The sequence below is a fragment of the Galeopterus variegatus genome, unplaced genomic scaffold, assembly GCF_000696425.1.
Source record: "Galeopterus variegatus unplaced genomic scaffold, G_variegatus-3.0.2 Scaffold12, whole genome shotgun sequence".
Classification (NCBI taxonomy): Eukaryota; Metazoa; Chordata; class Mammalia; order Dermoptera; family Cynocephalidae; genus Galeopterus; species Galeopterus variegatus.
In genome coordinates, this window is record NW_007726123.1 from 1,780,161 (window position 1) to 1,794,557 (window position 14,397).

General features: G+C 33.2%; 1 protein-coding gene across 1 annotated transcript in view; it reads left to right on the forward strand.

Moving 5' to 3' along the window:
• The window catches only part of UBR3 (ubiquitin protein ligase E3 component n-recognin 3 (putative)), a gene marked incomplete at its 3' end in the record, with an annotated part of 190,842 nt that extends 176,691 nt beyond the window's left edge, over positions 1-14,151 (forward strand). The window contains exon 32 of the mRNA XM_008592392.1: positions 14,048-14,151. Within this exon, the coding sequence (XP_008590614.1) occupies positions 14,048-14,151 (104 nt within the window). The remainder of the gene's footprint in view (positions 1-14,047) is intronic.
• Between the last annotated feature and the right edge of the window lie 246 nt (positions 14,152-14,397).

Here is a 14,397-nt window from a genome sequence, read left to right on the forward strand (position 1 = left end):
AAAAAAAAAAAAAAAAAAAAAAAAAAAAAAAAAAAAAAGAAGAGAATAAACCACAAAAAAAAAAAAAAAAAGAAAACTACCTAAAAAGAAAAAAAGAATTTTTAGAAGACTGTTTTTTTAAGAGCAGTTTTAAGGTCACAGCAAAATTAAGAGGAAGGTACAGAGATTTCCCGTATACCTTCTGCTCCTACACATGCATAGCCTTCCCCCTTATCTTATCAACATTCACCACCAGAGTGGTACATTTGTTACAACTGATGAACCTATATTGACACATCATAATCATCCAAAGTCTGTAGTTCACATTAGGGTTCACTCTTTGTGTTGAACATTCTACAGGTTTGGACAAATGTTTAGTGACATGTATCCACCATTATAATGTCATACAGAGTAGTTTTGCTGCTCTAAAAAACTTCCGTGCTCCACCTATTCATCCTCCCCGACTTCAACCCCTAGCAACCACTTATCCTTTTATTCTCTCCATAATTTTGCCTTTTCCAGAATGTCATATAGATGGAATCATACAGTATGTAGCTTTTCAGATTGGCTTCTTTCACTTAATAACATGCATTTAAGGTTCCTCCATGTCTTTTTATGGCTTAATAGCCAAATAATATTCTGTGGTCTGGATGAACCATAATTTATTTAAACATTCACTTACTTAAGGACATCTTAGTTGCTTCCAAGTTTTGGCAATTATGAGTAAAGCTGCTATAAACATCCATATGCAGGTTTTTTGGACATAAGTATTCAGCTCCTCTGGGTAAATACTAAGGAGTATAATTGCTGGGTCATATAGTAATAGTATGTTTAGTTTTGTGAGAAGCCACTAAGCTGCCATCCAAAGTAGCTGTACCATTTTGCATTCTCATCAGTAATGAACGAGAGTTCCTATTACTTCACTTCTTCACCAGCATTTGGTATTATTAGTGTTCCAGATTTTGGCCATATAATAGGTATGTAGTGGTATTTCATTTAATTCACATTTCTCTGATGACATATGATATGGAGCATCTTTTCATATGCTGGTTAAGCACCTGTATATCTTCTTTGGTGGGGTATCTTTAAGGCTTTGCGAACATTTTTTAATTTGGTTGTTTTCTTGTTGAGTTTTAAGTCTTTGTATATTCTGGATAATAGTCCTTTATCAGATGTGTCTTCTGCAAATATTTTCTCCCAGTGTGTGGCTTGTCTTCTCATTCTCTTGACATTGTCTTTTGCAAAGCAGAAGTTTTTAATTTTAATAAAGTTCAGATTATTAATTACTTTTTTCATGGATTGTGCTTTTGGTGTTATATCTAAAAAGTCATCACAGTACCACAGTCATCTAGATTTTCTCTTATGTTATCTTTTTTGTGTTTTACATTTAAGTCTGTGATCCATTTTGAGTTAATTTTTGTGAAGGGTGTAAGATCTACGTCTAGCTGCATTTTTTTGCATTTGTTCCAGCACCATTTGTTGAAAAGACTATCTTTTCTCCATTATGTTATCTTTGCTCCTTTGTCAAAGATCAGTTGTCTGTATTTATGTGGATCTATTTTTGGGCTTTCTGTTCTGTTCCATTCATCTATCTGTCTGTTCTTTCACCAATACCATACTGTCTTGATTACTGTACCTGCAAAGTACGTCTTGAAGTTCAGAAGTGTCAGTCCTCAAATTTCATTCTTCTCATTCAATATTACATTGGCCATTCTGTGTTTTTGCCTCTCCAGATAAACTTTAGAATCATTTTGTCAACATCCACAAAATAACATGCTAGATTTTGATTGGGATTGCATCAAATCTATATATCAAGTTGTGAAGAACTAACATCTCAACAGTATTGAATCTTCCTACTCAGGAACATGGAATATCTCTCCATTTATTTAGTTCTTCTTTGGTTTCACTTGTCAGAGTTTTTAAATTTTCATCATGTAGATCTTGTACACATTTTGCTAGATTTATACCTAAGTATTTCATTTTCTGGAGTGCTAATATAAACGGTATTGTGTTTTCAATTTTAAATTCCACTCATTCAGTATATAGGAAAGTGATTGACTTTTGTATTAACTTTGTATCCTACAATCTTACTATAATCAATTTTTAGTTCCAGTAGTTCTTTTTGCCATTTCTTCTGTATTTTCTACATAGATGATCATGCCATCAGTGAACAAAAACATTTTTATTTTTTTCTTCCCAATCTGGTAGCTTTTATTCCCTTTTCCTGTCTCATTGCATTGGCAAGTACTTACAGTATGATGTTGAAAAGGAGCGGGGGAGAGAATGTCCTTGCTTTGTTTCTGATGTTAGTGGGAATAATTATGTACTTTAAAATATTTGAAAATATTAAGCATTTTAAAAGGTAGTTATCACAATGATGGTATTAAATGCTGTAGTCCAAATCTACAGAGGGGTATACCCATTTATTTATTCATTCTAATTATATACCTACCTTGTTCCAAGAAAGATCATTTCTCTGTCCTTAGAATGGTTATTTTTATCTAACCGACCAGTAGGCACTAGGTTATCTTTGTAAATTTTTTTTTTATTATCAGATTGTTACAAAAAAAAACTTACAAAAAAGTATTTATTACTTAAACATTTTTGCTAATATGATAGATAAAAAATGGGATACCAAAGTAAAAAATATTATTTTAATTTTGGTGATGTTAAGTATTATTATATTAATCAGCTATTTGTATGTATTCTTTGTTTATTGTATATTCAAGACTCCTGTCCATTTTTCTGTTGGTATCTTAGTTTTTTAGGTATCCGAATGATTCTTTATGGTTTAAAATATTAAATCTTATTTTGTCATAGTAGTTGAAATATTTTCCAAAATTTGTTTGCCTTTTAATTTAATAATTACTTTTCTTGACATATTAAGGTTTTAAATTTTCATGTAGCCAAATCAATCAGACCTTATGTTATTTTTTTCCTATTACTTTCAATACTTAGAATTCCTATCCCATTCAAAATCTGATATCTACTTTTATAACCAGTATTGCAATGTGTTCCTAGTCTTAGGATGTGCAATATTTACCTATATTTTCTTAGAGTTTTCTAATAGGATAATTTTTTTAAATGTGCAATTTATTTGGAATTTATTTTTACCTGTTGTATTAGATGAAGACTTAAAATTTATTTGCAAGTAACCAACTAATTTTATAAACAATTTTATATCTCATTTATTAAATACTCAATGTTTGTGTAGTATAGCCCTCATTAGGGGCTTTCCTCTTTGTTCTGTTGAATTATCCAGGCCTATTTCCGGGACAATACCATGCTGGGTTACTTATTGAGGCAACTTATTATGTGTACACATCTGGTTGGATTAGGTTCCTCTCATTTCTCCTTCCCCACCTCCCAGTTTTTCTTTCCTGTCTCATCAGTTTATTCTCCAGATGATCTTTAGAACATTTCCTAAGCCCTTCCCCTCATTCATGATTTTGATTGGAATTATTTTAAACTAATAAATCAATCTGGGAAAAACAGTTATCTTTATAATGTACAGCTTTGTCAACTAGGCACATTCTCCATTTTTTAAATTTATTTTTTGTATCATTCTATTGTATGCATATTATTTTTCAGTTCTAAAACATTTGTTAATTCTTAGTAGTATATAGTATAAATATATGCTACATTTTTAACAAGGTATATATGAATAAACATAATAGAGGTTATAAAATTCTTAAGTATAGTTTTTCTTGTATATGGATATTTGGATTGATTTGAAATAATATTTGAATGTTACATGCAATAATATTAACAATAAGCACATAAGTAGAATAGCAAAAAAGTAATCCACCTGTAAATGTGAGAAAGATTGCTTCTATTGCAAAAGAAATTGTTACCATGTAATGTAAAATACAGAAGAATCTAGAATTCTATTAGCCCTTTAAGCTTTTCAGTTGCTTGGACTGTCTCCATTTTAATAAACTATATTTAATTTACTTATTTCAGGATGCATTTCTTTTTTATACCTTAAAGCTCTGTAATTTGTTGGTCTTTTAGGTTATGGTGCAAAAAGTTCTCAAGCCTATTTGACTTTTGTGCAGTAAAGTGGTTCTTTGTATAGGGGTGACATTGGTCTTGCATAAATGGATCCATAGTTTCTTCTAACTCTAAGTGTGAGTCTTTTAATCAGCCGTTAAATTTAATTTAGCAGTTTGTTAATCCAAAATTATTATCCTAAGTAGTTTTTAGTGGACTCGTTTCTTCTTTTTCTTTATCCGTAGATCTGTAAACATTTTTCAGTGTTATTTTCCTCTTACTCTTTTCTCCCATTGGTTCATGTCTGGCTTCACCCTCTTTGCATATTTCCTTTTGAGTTATTTAGTTTGTTTCATTAAAGTGATAAAACCATAGAAATACAGAAATGTGTGGGACCTGTAGAACCTAATCTTAATAAATTTGTAATTTACTATGACGTCTCTTTCCTCAACTCATTTTATCTGTCTCTTTATGCTCTGGAATCTTAGCTATGTAGTTTTTGTCTCTTTTTCTTCCTCTTCATCTGTTCATCCATCCATTTTCCCATTAATATTTCATGTTATTAACTGTTTTAATTCAACCATTGCATGTGATGGTAATTGTGAAAGCTTCTTCCAGCTTCTGACAAAAAAGAGGATGAATTAGACATTAAATTGGAGGAGACTTAATAGTTAGAAGGCAGTGTCCATAGAGATGGTGAAGACGGAGTGGAGACAGTCATTAGGACTTAATGCCAGTTAACTATGGGGTAAGAGAAGATGGGTTTGGTATATAACCAAGTTCCTAGCTTATTTATTCGTTATACTCTTATTGTGTGAATATTATGTTTTAGGGATTGTGCTAAATGCAGGAGGCTATAAGAAATAAGCCACACCAAGGCTAATACTATAGAAAGGGAAGCAGTTTGGTCATGGCTGGGATAAGAGTGTGCATATAGAATAGAGTAGAAAGATTATAAGTTCACTTTCAGGCATGTTGAGGTTGAGTTGCCTGTTGTATATATGAGTGGAGAAAATGGATGTTCAAGTATAGAGTTGAAGAGAGTTCTGGCTGGATATATGGGCTTGAGAGTCATTAGTGTATGGCTGCTGGTTGAAGCCATGGGTTAAGAGGTCTTTCAAAAAGATTTTTTAGCATGAGAAAAGAAAAGGAGAATTAGACCCTTGGGGAACAACAGTATTGTATTTCTAGGTTGGTCAGAGGGTAGAAAACCTGTGAAGAAGACTAAAGTGGAAAGAATTTTCTAGGCAGGAGTGTTCAACTGTATCTAAAGTCAAGGCAAGATCAGTAGGATATGGATTAAAAATGTCTGCTAAATTTTGTAATTAGGAGATCATTGTTGATCATGGGGAAAACCATTTCCATGGGGGATTTGAACAATAATAGAGATGGTGCTCCTGCCCCCCAATTGTTTTTTTGAAATACCTTTGGGCTTGTAAAGTAAAGGGGAGAGGATACAAAGACTTGAAAGACAAGAAATATGAGGATTCATAGCATTAATGTAGGGTTAGCCTTAAAGAGGAAGACAAGTTTATTAAGGGATGTTTATAGAGACCTGGAGAAATTCAAAGAGCTGTCTTCCTTTGGCAATTATAGACTTCACAGCAGTACGGGTTGATTTACTCCCCAATATGTCCAGTGTCAGGCATATAATAAGTAATCAGTAAATATTTGTTGAATAATGGAACCTAATAGAAGAGTTGAGCAATTTTTGTTCATCCCAAGTAAGTCTGAAGTGTAGCTTCAGAATTCAGCTAGTTCTGGAAGCTTAAAATTTACTTTTGTTCTCTGACATTAAAAATTAAACCTAGGTATTTTATTTATTTTGCTATTGTAAATGGGATTGCTTTCTTGATTTCTTTTTTAGATAATTCATTATTGGTATGTAGAAATACTACTGATTTTTGTATTTAATTTTTGTATCCTTTAGCTTTATTGAGTTACATTCAAAAGTTCTGAAAGTTTTTTTGTGTAGTCTTAGATTTTTCTAATATATAGGATTACGTTGTTGGCAGACAGGGACAATTTGGCTTGCTCTTTTCCATTTTGAATGCCCTTTATTTCTTTCTCTTGCCTAATTTCTCTGGCTAGCACTTCCAGTGCTATGTTAAATAAGAGTTTGAAAGTGGGCATCCTTGTCTTGTTCCTGTTCTTAAAGGAAAAGCTTTCAACTAAGAATAAGTTTAACTAAGGAGGTGAAAGATCTCTGTCGTGAAAACTACAAAACCTTTGGGAAACAAATTAAAGAGAAAACAAAAAAATGGAAAGCCATTCCATGTTCATGGATTGGAAGAATTAATGTCAAAATGACCACACTCCCCAAAGCAATCTGTAGATTCAATGAAATCCCTGTCAATATCCCAGTGACATTTTTCATTGAAATAGAAAAAGCAGTCCTAAAATTCAAATATATATATTCATATATAAAATTCATATTCACGAGAGAACCTGAAAGTAATCCTGAGCAAAAAGAACAAAGCTAAAGGTACTACAGTACCTGGCTTCAAAGTATACTACAAAGTTATACTAATCAAAACAGCATGGTACCAGCATAAAAACAGAGACAAGGACCAATGGAATTCAGAAGTGCATCCACATATCTATGGCCAACTGACTTTTGACAAAGGCACCAAGAACATACATTGGTGAAAGGACAGCATCTTCAATAAATAGTGCTGGGAAAACTGGATATCTATATGCAGAAGAAAGAAACTAGACCCCTATTTCTCACTTTACCCCCAAATCAACTCAAAATGGATTAAAGACTTAAATGTAAGACATGAAACTATAAAACTACTGAAAGAAAACACAGGGGAAACACTCCAAACCATTGGTCTAGGCACAAATTTTATAGAGTAGACTTCCAAAGCACAGGCAACAAAAGCAAAAATAGACTTATGGGATTGCATCAAACTGAAAAGCTTCTGCACAGCAAAGAAACAACAGAGCAAAGAAGCACAGCAGAATGGGAGAAAATATTTTCAAACTATTCATCTGACAAGGGATTAATATCAAGAATATACATGGAACTTAAACAGCAAAACCCCAAAGTAATTCAATATAAAAAATGGGCAAATGACCTGAAAAGACATTTCTTAAGAGAAGACATACAGATGGTCAACAGGTATATGAAAAAATGCTCAACATCACTAATCATCAGGGAAATGCAAATCAAAACCACAATGAGATACCATCTCTCCCCAGATAGAATGGCTATTATCAAAGAGTTAAAAAATAACAAATGCTGTCAAGGATGGGGTGAAAGGGGAACTCTTATACACTGTTGGTAGGAATGTAAATTAGTACAGCCATTATGGAAAATGGTATGGAGTTTCCTCAAAAAACTAGCAATCTCACTACTGGATATTTGTCCAAAGGAAAGAAAATCAGTGTAACAAAGAGATATTTGCACCCCCATGTTTACTGCAGCAATGTCTACAATAGCCAAGATATGGAATCAATGTAAGTGTCCTTCAATACATGAATGGATAAAGAAAATGTGGCATATGTACATAATGGAATACAATTCAGCCATAAAAATGAACAAAATCATGTCATTCACAGGAAAATGTTGTGCCTGGAAGACCTCCTTTTTTAAAAAAATTGAAACATAATTATATATATTTGTGGGGTACAAAGTTGGCTGTCAATAGTTGTATACAATGTGTGATGATTGAATGGGGATAGTTATCTTGTTCATCATTACAATATGTAATCATTCCTTATGTCCATTAACCAATTTTTTGCTAACCCCTATCCCCCTTTCCCAATTTTAGTAACCCCAGTTCTGTTCTCACCTTCTGAAAGATCAACGTATTATGATTGTCCTTCCTTCCTTCCGTCTTTCCTTCTTTCCTTCTTCTCTCTCTTTCCCTCCCTCCCTGCCTCCCTCCCTCCCTCCCTCCCTCCCTCCTTCCCTCCCTCCTTCTTTCATTTGTTTATTTATTTAGCTCCCACTTATGAGTGAAGACATGAGAGAATATTTCTCTTTCTGTGCCTGGCCTGTTTTACTTAACATAATTTTCTCCAAGCTTCTCTATGTTGCTTTGAATGGCAGAATTTCATTCTTTGTTATGGCTGGGTAATATTCATTGTGTATATATACCATATTTTCCTTATCCAGTTGTTCCTGGATGGGTATTTAGGTTGGTTCCTGAACTTGGCTATTTTAAATAGAGCTGTAATAAAACTTGGGAGTTCAGGTATCCCTTTGGCATGTTGATTTCTATTCCTTTGGGTATATACCCAGAGGTGAGATTGCTGGATCACATAGAAGTTCTATCTGTAGTTGTCTGAGGAATCCCCATACTGTTCTCCATAACGGCTGTGCTATAATTTACAGTCCCACCAACAATGCAGAATGTTCCCCTTTCTCTGCGTCCTTGTTAGCATTTGGTATTCTCTGTCTTTTTGATAATACCCATTCTATCTGGGGTGAGATGATATCTCAAAGTGGTTTTCTTTTACATTTCCCTGATGATTAGTGATGTTGAGCATTTTTTCATATACCCGTTGGCCATCTGTATGTCTTCTTTTGAGAAATGTCTATTCAGCTCCTTTGCCCATTTTTTAGTCAACTTATTTATTTTTTTACTGTTAAGTGGTTTGAGTTCCTTGTATATTCTGGGTGTTAATCCTTTGTCAGATGTATGGTTTAAAAGTATTTTTTTCCCACTCTGTAGGTTGTCTTTTAACTCTGTTGATTGTTTCCTTTGCTGTGCAGAAGCTTTTTAGTTTGGTATAATTTCATTTGCTTATTTTTCTTCTGTTACTTATGCTTTTGGGTTCTTATTCATAAAGTCTTTGCCCAGCTCTACATCCTGGAGTGTTTCCCCTGTGTTTATTTCTAGGAGTTTTATAGTTTCAGGTCCTATATTTAAGTCTTCAATCCACTTTGAGTTGGTTTTGGTATATGGTGAGACGTACGGGTCTAGTTTCATTCTTCTACACATGGTTGTTCAGTTTTCCAAGCACCATTTATGTTCTTGGTTCTTTTGTAGAAGATCAGTTGGCTGTAAGTATGTGGGTTGATTTCTTGGCTCTCTGTTCTGTTCCATTGGTCTGAGTGTCTGCTTTTATGTCAGTATCATGTTGTTTTGGTTACTATAGCTTTGTAGTATAATTTGAAGTCAAGAAGTGTAATACTTCCAGCCTTACTTATTTAATTTTTAAAATCAGGATTGCTTTGGCTGTTTGGGGTCTTTTGTTTTTCCATATGAATGTTAGGATTATTTTTTCTATTTCTGTGAAGAAAGCCATTGGTATTTTTATGGGAATTTCATTGAATGTGTAGATGGCTTTGGGTAGTATGGACATTTTCACTAGGTTAATTCTTCCAATCCATGAACATGGAATGTCTTTCCATCTTTTCATGTTCTCTTTAATTTCTTTCAGCAGAAATTTGCAGTTCTCATTGTAGAGTTCTTTTACCTCCTCAGTTAAATTTATTCCTAGGTATTTTATTTTTTTAGTAGTTATTGTAATGGGTTTGCTTTCTTGATTTTTTTTGTTCTGCTAATACATTGTTGGAGTATTAAAATGCTCCTGATTTTTGTATATTGATTTTGTATCCTGCAACATCATTGAATTCATTTATCAGCTTAGTAGTTTTTTGGTAGAGTCTTTAGGGTTTTCTGTATAGAGGATCATGTCATCTGCAAACAGGGACAATTTGATTTTGTCTTTTCCTCTTTGGATGCCCTTTCTTTTTTTCTTTTGTTTGATTGCTCTAGCAAGTATTTCCAGTACTGTGTTAAATAAGAGTGGTGAGAGTGGGTATTCTTGTCTTATTTCTGTGTATATGGCTTTTATTGTGTTGAGATACTTTCCTTTTATACCTAATTTGTTGAGAGTGTTTATCATGAAGGGATGTTGAATTTTGTCAAATGCTTTTCCTGCATCTATTGAAATGATCACATGGTTCATATTCTTGATTTTGTTGTTGTGGTATATTACATTTATTGATTTACATATGTTGAGCCATCCTTGCACCCCTGGGTTGAATCACAATTGATTGTGGTATATAAGCTTTTTTATGTGCTACTCAATTTTGTTTGCAAGTATTTTGTTGAGAATTGTTACAACTGCATTCATCAAGGATATTGGCCTGTAGTTTTCTTTTTTGTTGTATCTTTGTCTGATTTTGGTATCAGGGTGATGCTGGCCTTATAGAATGAGTTTGGGAAAATGGCTTCCATTTCAATTTTTCAGAATAGTTTGAAAGGGATTGGTATTAATTCCTCTTTAAAGGTTTGGTAGAATTCAGCAGTGAAGCCATCTAGTCCTGAGCTTTTCTTATTAGAAGACTTCTGATTACTGCTTTAATCTCGTTGCTTGTTATTGGTCTGTTCAGGTTTTCTGTCTTCTTGGTTCAATCTTGGTAGTTTGTATGTGTCCAGAAATTTATCCATTTCCTCCAGGTTTTCAAATTTCTTGGTGTATAGTTGTTCATAATAGTCTCTAATGATTGTCTGTATTGCTGTGGTATCAGTTATGATATCTTTTTTTTTCATTTCCAGTTTTTGTTATTTAGATCTCTCTCTTTTTTAGTTGGTCTGGCTAATGGTTTGTGTATTTTGTTTATCTTCTCAAAAAACTAACTTTTTGTTTCATTTATCTTTTGTATCATGTTTTTGTTCTCATTTCACTTAGTTCTACTCTGATCTTATTTCTTTCTGACTGCTAACTGTGGGATTGGATTGTTCTTGTTTTTCTAGTTCTTTGAGGTGTAATGTTAGATAGTTTATTTGAACTCTTTCTATTCTTTTAATGTAAGTGCTTATTAGAATAAGCTTCTCTCTTTTGCTTTTACAGTATCCCATAGGTTTAGGTATGATGTGTCTTTATTATCATTAGTTTCAAGAAATTTTTTGATTTCCTGTTTAATTTCTTCTTTGACCCATAGGTCATTCAGGAGCGTGTTGTTTAATTTCCATGTATCTGTATGGTTTCCAAAGTTTCACTTGTTATTGTTTTCTAGTTTTAATCCATTGTGGTGTGAGAATATACTTGAAATGATTTCACATTTTTAAAATTTGTTGAGACTTGATTTGTGACCTAACATGTGGTCTGTCTTGGAGAATGTTCCATGTGCTGATGAGAAGAATGTATATTCTGTAGTTGTTGGATGAAATGTTCTTTAAATGTCTGCCAACTCCAATTGGTCTAAAATGTAGCTTAAATCCTGTGTTTCTCTGTTGATTTGTTGCCCAGATGATCTGTTTAATGTTGAGAGAGGAATGCTGAAGTCCCAAATATTATTGTATTGATGGTCTTATCTTTTTCTTTAGATGTAATAATGTTTGCTTTTTATATCTGGTGCTCCACTGTTAGATGTATATATAGATCTGTGATTGTTTTGTCTTCTTCATGGATAGATCTCTTTATTATTTTATAATGCCCTTCTTTGTCTTCTTTTATAGTTTTTGGTTTAGAGTCTATTTTATCCAATAAAGAATAAGTACTCCTACTTGTTTTTGGTTTCCATTTGTGTGGAATATCTTTTTGCACCCTTCCATTTTATTATTCTGTCAGTCATTACAGGTGAGGTGGGTTTCTTGTAGGCAGCATATAATTGAGTCTAGTTTTTTAATCCATTTGGCCAGTCTGTGTCTTTGGGTGGAGAGTTCAGTGTATTACATTTGGTGTTGTTATTGAAAGGCATTGTCTAACTCCTGACATTTAATTTCTCTCGTATGATTCTTTTAAATATCATTTGTTCCTTTCTTTCTCTTGTATTGTTTGTCTTTGGTGTTCATCGGTGTTTTGAGATGATATGAGATAGTTTCTTTCTCTTTTACCTTTGTATACCTACTCTACTAGTGGTTATTGTTCTTTCTCATGTATTCCTGGTAGTGATTTTTGTTTTTTGGACTCACTTGAGGATTTCTTGTAGGGCTGGTTGTGTGGTGGTAAACTACCCTAATTTTCTTTTGTCTGGGAAATACACTATTTCCCCTTAATTTTGGAAGGATAGCCCTGCTGGGTATAGTATTCTTGGCTGGCAGTTTTTTTCTTTTAGTACTTTGAATATGTCATTTCCTTCTGGCCTGTAGGATTTCTGCTAAGCAGTCTGCTGTTAGTCTGGTGGGATCTCCCTCATAGGATTTGATGCTTTTCTCTTGCTGTTTTTAGGATTCTCTCTTTGTCTTTGACTTTTGACAGTTTGACTACAGTGTATCTCAGAGAGGATTTTTTGGGGGATTGAATCTGGAGATCTTTGACCTCTTCTATCTGGAAGTCCACATCTCTACCAGTACCTAGGAATTTTTCTGCTATTATTTCATTGAATATGTTTTCAATACCTTTTCCTTTCTTCTCTTTTACCAGAACACCCATGATTTGAATGTTTGTGTGCTTACGTTTTTCTGATAGCTCTTGTAGATTTTCTTCATTTTTTTAAAAACTGTTTTTTCTTTTTCTTTTTTGTCTGCTTGAGTTATTTCAAAAAGACTGTCCTCATGACCAGAAATTCTTTTTCCACTTGCTATGGCATTCATCTTTGTGTAAATTTCCTCCTTCATGTCCTGGATTGTTTTTCTCATTTTGTTGTGTCATCTGAGTCTTCTTCTATCTCACTAAGTTTCCTTAAGATTGTTGCTTTTAGACATTTCAAGTGTTTCCTATTGTTTGAAGTCTGGTATTTGAGAATTATTGTATTTCTTTGATGGTGTCATATTTTCTTGTGTTTTCATATTTCTAGTATTCCTACACTGATGTCTGCTCACTTGGTGGAGCAGTTGTTTCTTCTGTTAATCTGGGGTGGTTGTTGAGGAGAGAGACTTCCTCCTGTAGATTTGATTTGTATTGCCAGCTGGGTGGGGTGTTTTAGTTTTGGTTCTGGGTAGACTGTATAGTCTCAGTAGTCCCAAGTAGACTCAGTAGTTCTGGGTAGACTCAGTGGTTCGGGAGGGGTGCCAAGAGGTGTGGCTGTGGCTGTGCGTGGCTGAGGCTGTGCAGTGTAGGGCTCCAGAGGCTGGGCCAGAGTCATGTGGCATGGGGCTACAGCATCTGGGACTCAAAACATGGAAGCCTGGAAAACATGTTCAGTGACATAAGTAAGGCACAAAAAGATAATAATGCATCTTCTCTTTCAAATGTGGGAGCTAATAAAAATAGGCTTATAGAAGTAGATAGTAGAATTGTGGTTACTAGAAGCTGGGAAGGGTAGGGGGAAGAGAGGATAGTGTGAGGGGGGTTAATGGATAAAAAATTATACCTAGATGGGAAGAATATGTTCTAATGGTTTATAGTAGTACTAGGCATTGATAATTAACAATAGTTTATTGTATATTCTCAAATGGCTAGAAGACAGGAATGTTCTCATCACAATGAAATAAATTTTTGTGACGATAAGTATGCTATTTACCTTGAATTGATCATCTTACATTGTATATATTATTGAAATATAACTCTATGCCCCATAAATATGTACAATCAATGTGTCAATTAAGAATAAATTTCTTTTAAAAATTATTTTAGAATCAGCTCACTTTATAATATATTCTGTTTTTATATTCATAGGACTACATATTCCTAAGGTTTACTACTTTGTCTTTAGAGTGTATTTTAAGTTCTGCTTTAGTTATTATCCTTTTTTGAAGCTTTGCAAATGTTAAAGATTTTATTTGAATTTTAGTCATAAAGTTGCAACATCTTTTAACAAGAGTTGTTAACCATGCCTTTTCAATGTGGCTTGATTTGTTTATGTGTATGTTTGTTAGTTCTGTTTGTGATAGTAAGTGTCCTTTGAGCTGCCCCATTAGTAGTAAAACTAATTCCCTTATGTAACATTTAATGCTTTATTTAATTTCTATAATCTAAGAAATCAGAAAGACTCATAATCAAGTTAATATATCCCAGTTGTTTACTTTGCTAAGACTTAATAAATTTTCTATGTAATTTTTTCATATTACAAAGAGCCAAAGAAATATGAGTCTAAACTTTATCTTTTGCATTTTCTTGGTGCTTTATATAAGTTTTGTTTCTGTTCCATAGATATGTGTGGAATATAAAATGAATTAGAAAGAAAAAAATATATAATGCTATCTAAACTAATCATGCATTTTTCTTTTAGACTTGGAAATGAAGAACAACAGCCTGAGGTTCCCATTCTTTATCATGATGTAACTTCCCTTTTGCTCATCCAGATCTTAATGATGCCACAACCTTTACGCAAAGGTATGTCTTTATAATTCAGATTTTTAGATTATATACTGTGTGATGAATATTCTAATGATTATGGGGACAAATATAGCATTTAGTTTGATGGAAATTTTTGTGGTAAATTACATTATTTTTTCTATTAGTAAATATCAATCATATCTAAGAAGATGGCAATTAAATAAAGGTTTTTTTTTTTTCCTTGTGGGCCTATTGTTTGTAGCTTTTTAGTCAATAAGAGGCAAAGACATGAGGAAAACATTC